Raw genomic sequence first — 13,162 nt, 5'->3', positions numbered from 1 at the left:
GTTGCTATTTCAGCTAATCTGAAACATCTTCAAAGTAGACAAGGAGTTATAGATTTAAAATTAATAATGGTAGTTTTCAGTAATCTGCAGAACCATAACTAAGGTGGGTCTACTGGGACTTTGCCCATGGGTGCTGAAATTGAGATGACATTGACAGCACATAAGATTCTTCAATGAGCTTAGAAACTGATTATCAAAACTCCTAGGTGATCTCCTCAACAACCCAGCACCACTCTGCTGCATTCCCCAGAGCTGGCCTTCCCAACTAAGCTGCAACTTCCCAAAAAGTGTCTTTTGGTATCTTGAATCCTCCATCTCTGTATACCTTGCTTCCCATGAGGTGGTGTCCTGGAGTAACAACAACAAAAATAATAGTATCAAATAGCATTTATATAAAACTTTAAGATTTACAAATAATTTGATCCTCTCAGCAATCAGGTAGATATTCTTTTTATTCCCATTTTATAGATGAGGAAACTGAGGCAGACAAAGGCTAAGTGACATGTTCAGCATCACATAGCTAGTAACTGTCTAAAATTGGATTTGAATTCAAAGCCTTCCTCACTCCAGGTCTAGCTCTCTATCCATTGTACCATCTATCTGAATCTGATGTTGAAATCTCTTTCTAAGTAATTTCACACTCCCAAATGAATTTTGTCTTAAAGTTCATTTGAAAGGTACCTTTCTATGCTGCTTGTCCCTGAGATAATTTTGAGTCTTTGTCTCAATTGCCATAGTGACTTGTTACAGCTCTGCATATTTACTCTCATTTTTATGCCCAAGTTCAAATTCTTTTGCTTCCTAGCTTGCTTCTTGTTTTCCTTAGAATCTTTCCTCATATTTTTACAAATGTATGGCATAAGTCACATTCTTCTTTTCGTTAATTTCTTAGGAGTTTGTTCTCTAGGAAGATTTTCTTACTTAACTCTACCCCTTTTCAAATATACACAATAATTGACCTAATTACTATAGTATTTAAGTTAGGAAATATTTAAATTCTTGCTACATGTATTGTGCTAGGTACAAAACCAAATAAAATTTCTTCATGGAATTGAGAGAAAACACATACATATATAGAAATAATGCAATGTTATAGGCAAGATGAGAGCATAAAAAAGATACAAAGGTATGGAGGTAGAAAAGAGAATGGTGTGATCAAGGTAAATTAAATATGCTAACTCTTTGGTGTGGAAGATCTGTGTGCATGTTGAAAGTAGATTATCTTGTTTCCTTTATTAATAGTTAGCATTTATATAGTGCCTACTATGTGCTAGGCATTGTGCTAAAGGCATTATAAATATTGTTTCATTTGATCTTCACAACAACTTTGGGAGAGGGGTGCTATTATTATCCACATTTTAATAGATGAAGAAAACAAGGTTAAGTGACTTGCTCAGGATCATACATCTAGTAAGTATCTGAGGTCATATTTGAATTCAGATTTTCATGACTTCAGATCCATCTCACTGTTATCTGGCTGCATGACCCATAAGGCAACGACTACACCTGTCATTATCATATCTCACTGAAAATAACCATAATCACATATCTTTGTAGCACTTTGTAGTTTGCAAAGCAACTTCACAATCATCACCTTGTATGAGCCTTGTATCAATCCTATAAGGCAAACAAGCTCATTTATCATTCCCTTTTTACAGATGAGACACTAACATGCTGAGAGGTTAAGTGACATATGAGTGGCAGAGAAAGGACTAGTACTGGGCTCTCCTGATGTCCTGCCTTTGTTCTGTTCTACTACATCAATGCTATAGTTATTCAGCAGACATGTTGAAAGACTTGATCTGTAAGTGAAGTGTACTATGATGGTGTTCTTAGACTATTTTGGGGGGGGGGATTTTTTTTTTTCATACAGAAGCACATATGCTGAACTTCAGTGTGGTCAAATAATGAATCTTAATGGATTATAAAGGAGGCACATGGGATCTTAGCACTGAGCCTTCTATAATTAAAGAGTAGATAATTTCCTGTCATCTTATTCAATGAGATTTCTTTCTCTTAGGGACTTTTGGGCAGAGTGAGCTCTGGGATGTTTTTACATCTGCCTCCTGGAAACATCCTATGGTACCCTATGAAGTCCTGATGGATCCACAGAGTATGCCAGTCCACCAAATTTTAGCAGAAGATATTTCAACTTTACAAATTAATCACCTGGAGGAAGACAAAATAATTCAGGAGAAATCCAGTGCTAAGGTTGGTCCTCAAACTTCCAGGCTTTTTGTCTTCACTTCACTAATTATAATCAACCTTATAATTAGTATTATATCACAGAAAATGGTTAGTTGGTGGAATACTGGACTGTGAGTTCAAATTCTATCTCAGACATTGACTAGTTGTGTGATTCTGGGCAAGTCATTTAATCCAATAAGTTTCCCTATCTGTAAAATAAGATTAAAAATACCATTTATGTCACAGGTTTATTTTGAGAATCAAATAAGATAATAGATGTATAAAATAAACCTCAAAATGCTATGTAAATATTTATTTACTTATTTGGAGGCAATTGGGATTAAGTACCTTGCCCAAGGTCACACAGCTAGTAAGTATGAGGCCAGATTTGAACTCAGGTCCTCCTGACCCCAGAAAAATGCTAGTATGTCACCTAGCAGTTGCAATATTTATGATTATTATAAATTACACATCTGAAAAAAATTTTATGCAGGACCTACAGATCCAAGTAAAAATTTTAATATAAGCAACTCTTCCCTCAACCACTATCTCACTCCTTTAAAGAGACAGACACATAGAGGAAATTTACATTGCTATCAGGAAGACTTGAATTTATGTTCTGCCTCTGACATGTACTCACTATGAACTAATCATTTAACTTTCAGTTCTCCCAGGCAACTCCAATACTATTAACAAGATGGTTTTCACTTTAGGTAAATTCAAATAGGCAAATTGCAGGTGCCAGCAGCAGTTTAGATTCACCTGTGGGCTTTAAGGCTGCCGAGCCCCAGAAGGGGCAGGGCCATGGGAAGCCCTGCCACAGGAGGTCTTCAGAACATCCACATTAAGTTATAATTGGCTATAGTGACAAGTACTTGCTAATAGGCTTCATTAAAGGGAATTTCTACAGCACAGATTCTTTTCACCAATTGGATCATAGATCCAAACAAATTTTGCTTCTACACAAAGGCATAACTATTGACCCACCATCAATAGCTCACATGATTCCAATCATTTTTCTCATACTAGGGATAAATTTGTACTGATTGGTTCTTATTCTTTTGCTCAGTTTTCCTGATGACAATTTTTACTGCCTGGTGAGATTGTTAGCAAGAGTCTACTACTCTGTTGAAGAAGAAACTTAAAAGTCTTACACAGGAGTATATTCATGACCCTGACCTCATTAACACCATGTTAAATCAACTGAGTTAAACCAATATAGAAATGGGAACTCGTACCAAGAATGAATATTTTCAATCACTCAATTCATTCAGTTTTCAATTCAATAAACATCAATGGAATTTTAGACTTGGAGTAAGGAAGAGCTAATCCTCTGACATGTAATCAGACTTTGCAGTGACTCAGTCATCCCTCAAAGATAAATAGCCTGAAACAGAAGTTCATAGAATCTCTTTCTTCCACCACCCTCAAAGAGTTATGGATAGATTTCAGAGAGTCCCTGAATTTAAATGCAAAAATAATGACATGTTTATTTTCATTAATTTTTAACATTTCCTTCAATTATTTAAAAATGCAGTTTTGAAAAGGGGTCTCTAGGCTTCAACAGAGTACTTAAGAAGTTCATGATTCAGAAAAGGTTAAAGCCTTTAGTCTAAAGGTATAAGTTATTGATAGTTTGAGATCTGCATGCAGTAGGTTGAAGGAGTTCCCATGTTGGCAAAGAGAGTTCTCACATCAATAGAGTTCTCACACCATAGGCAAGCATTTATTTAATATATATTATATCTAGGTATCGAACTCACTAGACAGAGTGGGGGATGCAAAGAAGACTTAATACAAGGTCTCTGACTCAGGGAATTAAATAATATATTATTAAGTATACATAGACTGAATCTTAATGTTAAGGTGTGCCAAGATTATACATTTTGTCAATTAGTTATAGAAGAACTAAAAGTTGGGAGTGTGAATTTTTAAAGCAGGCTCTAGATTTGGATGAGGCAGTTAGGCGGACACAGTGGATAGAGCACCAAGTCTGGAGTCAGGAAGACTCAACTTCTTACTTAAAATCTGGCCCCAGACACTTCCTAGCTGTGTGACTTTGGGCAAATCATTTAATCCTGTTTACCTCTGTTTCTTCATTTGTAAAATGAACTGGAGAAGGAAATGGCAAATCATTCCAGTATCTCTGCCAAGAAAATCCTAAAATCATAAAGAATCGTAAATGACTGAAACAACTGAACAACTGAGTTTCGATAGATTTAGTGGTCTAAATTCATATCAGCTTTTCAAGAAATTTCAAGAAACCCTAGACAGCAAAGAAGGTCAGTTTACAAGCTGTTGGTCCTCTCCACTTGTACTGCATATTAAAACCAGAAACCCTGTTTGCAAAGTGATATATATATATATATATATGCTTCTTTAGTTTTCCTGAGTACACTGTGAAGCAGCCTTCTGGAATTCAGATCACTGAGTGTACCTTGATTGTGTGTTTCTGTCAGGAGCCCAAAACGTGGCCAAAATAGGAAATAAAGTTACTGAGGAAGCAAAGCTTAAGAAAATCTACCCAACTCATCAGATACATTGCGCCCTTGATAATGCCAAGCTTAAGCTGTCTTCTCAAGGTTGGAAAAAAGTGGAGGAGACTGAGAAGTTGTGTATGCAGAACTATGGACAGCAGTTTTATTTTAAATATGATAAGAGAGAGAAAAGGGGAAGAAGGAAAAGAGAGAGAGAGGAAGGAGGAAGAGGATGTACAGGGGTTGGGAGGGAGAGAGAGTGGGTTGAAAGAAGGAAGGAAAGAAAATGAAAGAAAAAAGGAACAGAAAGGAAAGAAAGAAAAGAAAAAAGAAAATAAGGATGGGAGGTGGAGACCAGAACAGATTACAAGGGGGAGGAAGGGAGGGTGAAGAGAAAGAGACAGAAAATATGAAACTCTGAATAAGGGCAAGCAAAGGTTAAACAGAATTAGTCAAATTATGGGCTTTATTTCTTAATAAACTCTTCACTTTGAACAACTTTACAATACACTAGGCCTGAAGAAAACTAGCGAACAAATTCAAATGAAAGAACTGATTTCAAAGCAAAAAGAAAAAGAAAAAATGAAGCCAGATAGTTAAGACCAAATATGCAAAATTTAGTAAGTGTTTACAATATGTAAAAGTATTTTGCAGGGCACTAGGGATGCAAAGACCAAAAACCCCAAACAAACCCTCAAACTCTGTCTTCAAAGACCTTATATTCTACTAGGGGATATAGTCAGCAGATAGGGAAATATATTTGTGATCATATAAAAAAGAGAGGACAGTTATAATTGATAAATCAAAAAAGGTTCCACATAGGAAGTAGTACATGATCTGTGTTTTAAAATAAAGCAGAAAGGATTCTATGACATGGAGAAGAGGAGAGGGTTCATTCCAGGAATGAGATCAGCCTTTTCCAAATCTTGGAGATTAGAATTAGAATTAGAAAATTGAGGGGATGCCCATCAATTGGGGAATGATTGAACAAGTTGTTGTTTGTGAATGTAATAAAATATTATTGTTCTATAAGAAATGATGAATAGGCTAATTTCAAAAAGAGCCTGGAAAGACTTACATGAACTGATACTGAGTGAAATGAAAAGCAGGAAAACACTGTAGATATTAATAGCTGGATTATGTGATGATCAACTATGACACACTTAGTTCTTCTTAGCAGTATAATGATCCAAGACAATTTCAATAGATTTTGAATGGAAAATGCCTTCTACATTTAGAGAAAGGACTGTGGAACTTGAATGTGAATCAAAGCATACTATTTTCTTGTTGTTGTTTTCTTGTAGTTTTCCCCTTTTGTTCTGATTTTTCTTTCCTGACATGACTCATATGGAAATATGTTTAAAATGCATATGTATAACTTATATGAGTTTGTTTGCTGTCTTGGGGTGGGGAGGAAGATAGAGAAGGGAGGGGAAAAAATTGGAACCCAAACATATTTTAGAAGAGTGAGAAAGGAGGTTGTAGCCAGAGAGAAGAATTTCAGCAGTTACATTTAGTGTGCCAGTTTTTATTTAATTCACAAAATCAAAGAATTTCAGAGCTTTATTATAAAGCACCTCAGGATCCAGATGTTCCTATAAGTTTTGTCTCCATAACTGTTGTGATACGGGAACCATTTGCCAGTGGCTGCTGAACGTCTAACTCAGAACTGTAGAATGGATCTCTTCATGTTAGAGGAAGATGACGATACAAGGAGACTGTTCTCTGACATCTCCACTGAGAGGCAGTTGCATTGTCTGACTTCTCTCTTCTTCCCTCTGCCTCCAATTTATTTCATTCCCAGTCCACAAGCAACACCTGTGTCAGTAAAGGTTGCTTTGCAACTCCTTCAGATCTTATGATCCACAGCTGTGGAGGCTCTTGGAGAATTGACCTGCCCCTTCACTTAGGCATGGTCCTTAACAATTCCCTGTTTTTTGTTTTAGATGTAATTATTTTCCCCCCACAACATGGTCAGTAAGTTTGTGCATTTGCTGTTTTCTGAGTCCACTCACTGAGAAATGCAAGCAGTGCTATCACTTCTGGATGGTTGTAGCAAGTGTTGATCTTTTGAGATGTCATGGAGGCAAACTTTCAAATGGAGAAGAGGACAGTAGTCAGAACAGGCATCCATGGGTTACTGAAGGAACTCTGGGAAGATGATCCTATTCACAAAAACCTCTCAAATGTTGCTGGTTCTTCTTGTCCCTGTTTGGGTGCCACATGACTAGAATATAAATAATTTCTATGATTTTTTGTCAAAAGTATAATGGATTGTTGATGGATAAGCCATATCTGAGAGCCTTTGCTTTGAAATACAAGCAGAATGGCAAAGGACCGCCAATTGTTTCTATAAAAGCACTAGTTGAAAAAATGAGAGATATTTAGATTGGAGAACTAAAGACATGGGAGGATGGAAAAGCTGTCTCTAAGTGTGTTTGAAAAGCTGTCTTAAGGAAGACCTGTCCTATACTAATAGGAGTAAGATTCAGAAAGGAAAAACACCTTAATAGAGCTATCCAAAAATGGAATGGGTAGACTCTGGAGGCCTTCAATCAAAGATTTATTTATTCCTGATACTTACGGGGCTACAGGTTCCTAAGGTGCTTTATAATAAAGCTCTGAAATTCTTTGAATCTATGAACAGAATGAAAACTGACACATCATATCAATGTTCTGCTCAATTTGGCCCAATGTTCCTCAGGAACACTTTTCAAATTCCTTCCAAAAAAATAAAGAAAAATGAAATATTTTTATGTAAAATCATTCTCTGATTAGAACTGGTTGGCTTGGTCATTGTGAATCTATCTCTTCTAACAAGAAAGAAAAAACATTAATGTATCTAGACTGACAATCAAGAGAACTAAATTCTAGTCTGTCCCTAATTAACCAGTTATACAATCTTGGACCCTTATTTTCTTTGTTTGGAAAAATGCCACAATGGAGAAGCAACATGACCTAGTCAACAGAATACAGAACTTGGAGAGGTCAGGAAGCTCTAAATCTCTTCTCAGACACTTAAAGGCTATGAGAGCCTGAACGACTCACTGAACCCTTCTCAATTCAATGTCTATATATATATATATATAGAATAGTAATAGAACAACATAGTGTTATTGTGATGCATTTAATAATGCATCTTAAGTACTTTATGATCCTGGGTTAATATATATTAAGAATAGTAATAGAACAACATAGTGTTATTGTGATGCATTTAATAATGCATCTTAAGTACTTTATGGTCCTGGGTTAACAACCCAGAAATCTTCTAACCTTGGAAGATCACTGCATCCCTGTAGTCTCTTTCTCTGATTGGTCAGTCAATTGATCAGTTTTCTCTTGGAAACTCCATTTTAAGAAAGGTACACAGGGTAGTCACATTCACTTTTCCCTTTCTTTCTGAACTGGCTCCTGAGTTGCTGCCCTTTTTTCTCCACCATGACTGTCATGGTTACCTTGCCTCCTCAAGGCCTTTTTAGCTTTCTTCTATATGTGTCTTCCCTTTTAGAATGTAAGCTCCTTGGAGGCAGAAAGTGCTTTTCTTTCTGTGTTGGTATTTCCAAGAGTTTAACACAATATGTGGCACATAGTAACTGCTTAATAATTTTTTGTCATTGTTGTTGCTAAACACTGGGGATACAAAAAAAGAGGCAAAAATTCAATTGTTGCCCTGAAGGAATTTAAATTTCTATGACAGACACAGTGAGTTCCTTCAGAACAAGGAACTTTTTTTTTTTGCCTTCCTTTGTCTTCTCAGCACATAAGAAGTGCTTGATAAATGCTAATTGGTCAGTTTATTGATTGAATATGTATACTAGATATAGTCAGAGAGAGGCATGAGAAGTATGTAGGGAGAAGAAGTGGTCATATGTGGACTTTGGGAAAATCATTTTAGCAGCTCAGTGGAGGATATATTGGAGTGGAGAGAAATTTGAGGCTGGGAGATTAACTGGCAAGTTACTGCTTGCCATATATGAAGTGATAATATTCTACACTAAATGGTAACTATGAGCAGAGAGTGGGGAATGTTAGGAAGGTAAAATCTTGGAAAGAGATTGTACAAATAGAATAAGTTAAAGAGGAATCAAGGATGGCATTGGGGTTGACAGGGTGACTGGGACAGCAGTAGTGCCATCAACAACAATAGGGAAATCTAGAGAAGAGAATAATTTAGGTGTAAAGATAATGAGTTCTGTTTTGGATATATTGAGTTTGAGATATTTTTAGGATATTTAATTTGTTGTTAAAATAAATACCTCCTTTTTGAGTTCATGTGGTAGTTCCTGCTGCTGAGTAAACCTATCACAATGCAGATATTATAGAGGTAAACATTTAGGTATTAAACACATGTTCAGGAGGTAGAAGAATGATCCTGAACAATTATTAGTATTCTAAGGATGCTTTTTACAGAGAGACAGAGAAGTAATTCTTAACATACAACAATACAATATAGCCTTTCATTCCATAAAAATTGAAAAAATTTGTTAAATAGAATTATAATCTCATACATCCTTCAGAGAAACAAACCCAATTAAACAGATGTTTGAGATGTATGAAATAAGGAGGAAGAGGGAGCCCTTGTTGAATGATATCATATTTTTCCAGTAATATATGAATGACCCTCAGCTGAGAGGAGTGAGAATAGAAGAGGTGAAAGTTTGAGCTATTCTTATGGCCTTCTCCAGATCAGTTTAGCAATATGGGTATAAGAGAAAATGGTAAGATTAATCTTATGTTGGTATTTGACAGGATATGATCAGTGATGAGACAAGTGGACAAGGAATTACAAAAGATAGTGTAGATCTGACCTTGTTCACAAAGGGATTGAGACAGAGAAATGGTCAGAGAGCAGCCAAAGGAAGGGGTAATGGCCTGGGAAAGAATTAAGGAATGAAAGGATTGTCAGTCATGGTAAGGTTGAAGAACAAGGATAAGGGGTGTAAAGGCAGAGAGAAAGATGAAATGCTAAAAGGTTATGATCAAATAAATTGATTTCAAAGTTCATGAATGTGGAAGTAAAATGTATGTGTGTTATCCAGGTCAAGGTTTTGACCATCTCTTTGTGTATCTGAGGTGGAGTAGAAGAGGGAGATCCTGGGAACTGAGCAGATTGAAGGCCTGGAAAGTTGAAGTCCTTGAGGGACCATCAATATGTATGTGTAAATCCCCTAATATTAGAGCCAGAATTAAAGCAGAAAGATTAATGTTCTCTGATTATTCCCTTGGAAAAGAAGATTGCATTTAGAATTAAAAAATCATATATATATATATACATATATATACATATATATATATATTTTTTAATTGAGGACATATGCAAGAAATTCTCTATTCGAATTCCAATCCATTTGTTTTCCAGAGGAAACTGAAGCCAGAGATGTTAAATCATTTGCCTAGAGTCACACAATGAATTAGCAAATTCTAGTTTAGATTCCAATTGTACTCAATGCAATTCACTTTACTATAACAATTGACTGGTAAACTATATCATGTAGAAGCTGATAGATTGAAATGACAATACAATCACATAGCACAGTGCTCCAGCTTTCATCTATATACCTCAAGGCTTATTCATGTTCCCTGATATTATTGGAATGGTGAGATGTATATTCCTTCTGTTAGCCTGAACAAACTTTGGACATCAGCATCCTTGAAGATCGTCCCACTGATCTTGAAATAGACAAAGAAATTCACATGCAAGCTCCTCAGAAAACAAGGTGAGTAAATACAACGTGAAAAAAAAAAAAACATCCTGGGCTTCTAAAAGCCTTCAAAATTCCCCAAACACAGGTTCTGATCTTCAGTTTAGGGTTGTTTTTTCCTCTCACCAATAATTCTGACTTGGTAAAAGTTGTTTGGCATTCCTTTTATTGCCTCATCTATAAAACCCCTGGGGCTATTAGCACCTGTTCAGTGTACCTTACCAGTGACTATAGAAAGGGACAAATATCATTTATTTTTCACCAACATTTGCCTATTTTTTCTTCAGACAATCAGTATGTACTTATTAAATGTCTACTGTGAAGCATCTAGGTGACATTGTGGATAGAATTCTGGGTCAGGAGTCAGAAAGAACTGAATTCAAATCAAAGTACCTTAGACACTATCTATGTAATTGTAGTCATACTTAACATACTTAACTTTTGCTTCAGTTTCCTTATGTGAAAAAAAGGAATTACAATAACACCTACATCCTAGAGTTGATGTGAGGACTGCATGGTATTATATTTGTAAGGCATTTTGCAAGCCCTGAAGCACTATGTAAATGTTAGTTATTATTAATACTATGTGTATATATCACTGTGTTAGGTGCTGTGCCAGGTGTGTGACCTTGAGCAAGTCATTCTTTCACCTCTTACTTTAATCCACTGGAGATAGAAATGGCAAACCACTCCAATTGTTTATTTGCCAAGAAAACCCCCCATCATTATGAAGAATGATGGAATGACTGACCAACAACAATAAAAGAGAAAAGAGCTAAAAGAAAAAGAGAATAACAACATAAAATAAATTTAAGGAACTTGGGCTAGAATAGAACCTTAAGGATGAAGGACGAGTCTATGGGAACAAACTGAGATCTCAAAGTAATGTAAGCAATACAAAATGTTGGGACCAAATGGTTCCTTAAATGAGAGAAGAACAAAGTCAATGCAAAATAATTAAATGGAACAAAATACAAACTTAGTAATTGCATTTTAAACGTGAATGGATTTAACTCTCCAATAAAATGCATCTTTCTTCAACTTATACCCACTTCTCCTAGGTCTATAATTGGTCCTAGAACCAATTAGAAAAAGTTTAATTTCTTTTTTACATGATAACCTTTTTAAAACTTAAAGGTCTTTCCAGCCTAGTCATTCTCAAATCCTTCCATTTATTTTGCTATGACATGGTTCTGCTCATCCAGACTGCTATAAAGTTCAAATGAAATAACTCATATATAACACCATAAGCTCCTTGAGGTCATACATAATTAAATTTTTTTTGTCTTTAGTCTCCCCAAAACCTAGTATAATACCTGGCATTTAGTAGGTGCTTAATAAATGCTTGTTGATTGATTGAATGAATGAATCAAAGGAATCAAAAGGATCAAGGATATGTTTATGAAAGACACCTCAATTAGGAAATATGGAGAAAAAAAGAAAATGATAGATAAAGGAGTCTCTAGGAGAAATTGAAGAAATAAAGATGAATGAGTAAAGGACAAAACTATAGAATACTATAGCTTTTAAGGAACATATCCAAAAGAAAATGATCAAAAGCATCACATGAAACTCTTTAAGATGAAAATTCTTAAGAGGTTAATGAAAATTATCATATGGAAGTTTTAGTGGAATGCTAAGACTTCCTTGGAATCTAGACTATATCTAGTAGATGGGAAATCCACAGCTACTGATGAAAAACTCATTTTGACTATTTCTATAACAGGAAAGGCATGGAGGGAGATTATTTGTGAAGGTAATGTTAAGGATAAGAAATAGGCTTCCCATAGTCTTAGCCTATGTCATTCATACTAATTTACATTTTTATATGGCTCTGTTTTTTTCAGGTTGCCACAAGAACGGAACAAGAATTCCTACAAGCCATTTAACCCTGGGTGGCCTAGTGTTTACCACACACTCAAATGTCATGAGGTTGCCAGTATTCCATCTATAGGAAGAAAACCAGATTTATCTGTTATTGGTATTGAAGAAAAGAGTAACTAAAGTTATTTCAAAGGAAGGATCATTTAGCTGCTCCTTAAGGAATTTGATTGCTAGGAAAACTTAAAATATTTTTTTCCTCTTAAATATTTTCATTTTGAATACTAGAGAAGCTTAAAATATTTTCTTTTGCTTGCAACTTTCATTCACTATGAAATCAAAAAGTCTAACAGAGTGTAACCCAAGAGATCTGGATTTTTTAATTATTTATTTTATTTTAAACTTAGAAATAAAAAAAGCATTTCCATAACATAACAGAATTGGGGGAGGGAGTGATTGTATATGAAACTGCAAATCTATTATGTACAGCTTGCTATCCTTTTAACATATAATAAAATTATCTTGTAACTTTTTTTCTTCCTTTCTCCCTATCTCCCCCCAGGATAATTTGGGAGCCACAAATCACTCTCTTCATGAATTCTAGGTATATATTTTAGAAGATCTGTAAACTTTGATTGGAAAAAAAAGCACATCTTTATTTCAGTATTGGAGGAGTGAATAAAAATCTGTTCATACTAATAGAATGTGTTTTATAATCCTATGAGTTTTATTTTAGGCACTTGAATTAAAAACAGGATTCTGAAAAAAGGTCCATAGTTTTCACTAGGCTGCCAAAGGAGTCCATAATAGATTAAAGGTTAATAACTCCTAATTTGAGTTTTTCCTGCTAAGAGTCAAAGAATAACAAGACATAAAATAATTTCAGCAGATATGGACATGCTTTAAAGCATAACTAAAATTAATGTCTAAGTGTCCAAATTGAGATTCAAACTTTTCTCTCTTCTCTTCCCTTCC

General features: G+C 35.2%; 1 protein-coding gene across 1 annotated transcript in view; it reads left to right on the top strand.

Annotated features, from left to right (window-relative positions):
• LOC127557314 (WD repeat-containing protein 49-like) overlaps nt 1–12,370 on the top strand; it is a 71,815-nt gene extending 59,445 nt beyond the window's left edge. The window contains exons 16-18 of the mRNA XM_051990678.1: nt 2,021–2,211; nt 10,287–10,381; nt 12,214–12,370. Coding sequence (XP_051846638.1) covers nt 2,021–2,211; nt 10,287–10,381; nt 12,214–12,370 — 443 coding nt within the window. The remainder of the gene's footprint in view (nt 1–2,020; nt 2,212–10,286; nt 10,382–12,213) is intronic.
• Nucleotides 12,371–13,162: the final 792 nt, after the last annotated feature.

Source organism: Antechinus flavipes, chromosome 3, assembly GCF_016432865.1.
Source record: "Antechinus flavipes isolate AdamAnt ecotype Samford, QLD, Australia chromosome 3, AdamAnt_v2, whole genome shotgun sequence".
NCBI classification, from domain to species: Eukaryota; Metazoa; Chordata; class Mammalia; order Dasyuromorphia; family Dasyuridae; genus Antechinus; species Antechinus flavipes.
Note: the sequence above shows the minus strand (reverse complement) of the source record. Positions and strands in the feature narration are given on the sequence as shown.